At 64.5% G+C, this 1,886-nt stretch overlaps 1 protein-coding gene across 1 annotated transcript in view; it reads right to left on the bottom strand.

Annotated features, from left to right (window-relative positions):
* LOC108510124 (dynamin-2-like) overlaps positions 1-1,886 on the bottom strand; it is a gene marked incomplete at its 3' end in the record, with an annotated part of 31,362 nt that overhangs the window by 2,521 nt on the left and 26,955 nt on the right. The window contains exon 11 of the mRNA XM_017839816.1: positions 1,339-1,452. Coding sequence (XP_017695305.1) covers positions 1,339-1,452 — 114 coding nt within the window. The remainder of the gene's footprint in view (positions 1-1,338; positions 1,453-1,886) is intronic.

Raw genomic sequence — 1,886 nt, 5'->3', positions numbered from 1 at the left:
CAATGCCACGGCGGATCCTGGTTTTTAGGGACGGGGGGTTGGAGAGAGCGGGATGAGGACAGAGCCTCGTTCATCCTGGTTTTTAGGGACGGGGGGTTGGAGAGAGCGGGATGAGGACAGAGCCTCGTTCATCCTGGTTTTTAGGGACGGGGGTTTGGAGAGAGCGGGATGAGGACGGAGCCTCGTTCATCCTGGTTTTTAGGGACGGGGGGTTGGAGAGAGCGGGATGAGGACGGAGCCTCGTTCATCCCCGCGGGTCGATCCCATTCCCCCCTCCCCGAGGGAAACCGGGATTGCTCCGGGTGGGATCAGCCCGACCTGTTCCTGCTCTTTTAGGGGGAACTGGGGGGGGGAGACCTTGGCCTCCGCCGGGGAGAGACCGGAGGAACAAAGGAAACCTGGGATTGGGTCCCGGGAAATAAACGCTGTGTCCGTGTGTCTCCTTTTCCTGACCCCGTGCTGGGCTCTGCCCGCCCCCATTCCCACCCCCTGTCCCCCCAAAATCCCGGGAAGGGCCCCCCCCCTCCTTCCCAGCCTCTGGCTGGTGACGTCAGGGGAGGAGCGGGATCGGGATTGGGATCGTGGGGGTGGAAACGCTGGAAAACCCGAAAATTCCACGGAGGAGCTGCCGGAGCTGCCCCGGCCCCTTCCCGGGGGAAGCCCCTTTGGAAATGAGGGTTGGGGGGGGATCTGGGGGAGTCTCCAACACCCTGGAACACCAGGAGAGGGATGGACGCCCCCAAGGGCCGGGGCTGCAATTCCCAACCGGATCAACGGGACGGATCAGCGAGGAGCAGCCCCTTCCCACACACCCAGCAGGAGAAAGGGGGGACTGAGGACTCCAGCACCCCAAAATCCCAGGGATTGAGGGAATCCGGGTCTTTCCACCCTCGGGGGGGGCCTGGGGGAGAGCAGGACTCGATCCCAGCTCCCATCTCCCTCCAGCCCCGGCATTCCCTGCTGGAATGTGCCCTCGGAGGATGCCAGACCGGCGCAGCCCCCCCTGGAACCCCCTTTTCTTTCCTCTGGTTTTCCCTGAGCCGGTTTCCCTCCCTCCTGCCGGGTCAGGGGGCTGGGACAGGGGTGGGAGACACGGAACCCCCCCCTCAAACGGAGCCAGAGCCCCTCGGAACCCCCGGGAGCCGCCGGAGCCTCCGGGTTTATCCGAGTCCACACGACCCCGACGTTCGGGGGAGTGTTCGGAGACGGGGAATTCGGGGTCTGGATGAGCCCCCCCCCCGGATTTGGGGGTTGCCATTCCTCCTGGGCACTAATCCCCAGCCCTACCCCAAGGATCTTCCCCCTGGAGCGCCGGGAATCCCGATTTCCCCCCCGTACCTCGTCGTCCTTGTACCAGGAGAGCGACTCGGCCGTGAGCACGAACCAGTATTCCTTGGACCCGCCCTTCATGATGCTGATGTTGTTGATGGTCACCCAGCCCCTGCGGATCACCTGGAGCAGGAGCAGGAGCAGGGAGCGAGGGAGGGAGGAAGGAAGGAGACGTTACAGCGGGATGGATTCCAGAGGGATGCCCGGCAAGGAGAGCGAGAAGTGACCCCGAAGCCTCATCCGGGCGGATCCCGAGCTCCCCATCCCACAGGGAAGCTGGCAGCAGGTGGGGAGGGAACACCTGGAGATCCCGAGCTCCAAATCCCACAGGGAAGCTGGCAGCAGGTGTGGAGGGAACACCCGGAGATCCCGAGCTCCAAATCCCACAGGGAAGCTGGCAGCAGGTGGGGAGGGAACACCCGGAGATCCCGAGCTCCCAATCCCACAGGGAAGCTGGCAGCAGGTGGGGAGGGAACACCCAGAGATCCCGAGCTCCCAATCCCACAGGGAAGCTGGCAGCAGGTGGGGAGGGAACACCCAGAGATCCCGAGCTCCCA

The sequence above is a fragment of the Lepidothrix coronata genome, unplaced genomic scaffold (assembly GCF_001604755.1).
Source record: "Lepidothrix coronata isolate B3197 unplaced genomic scaffold, Lepidothrix_coronata-1.0 Scaffold492, whole genome shotgun sequence".
Classification (NCBI taxonomy): Eukaryota; Metazoa; Chordata; class Aves; order Passeriformes; family Pipridae; genus Lepidothrix; species Lepidothrix coronata.
The sequence above is the reverse complement of the archived record's forward strand: the minus strand, read 5'-3'. Positions and strand labels throughout refer to the sequence as shown.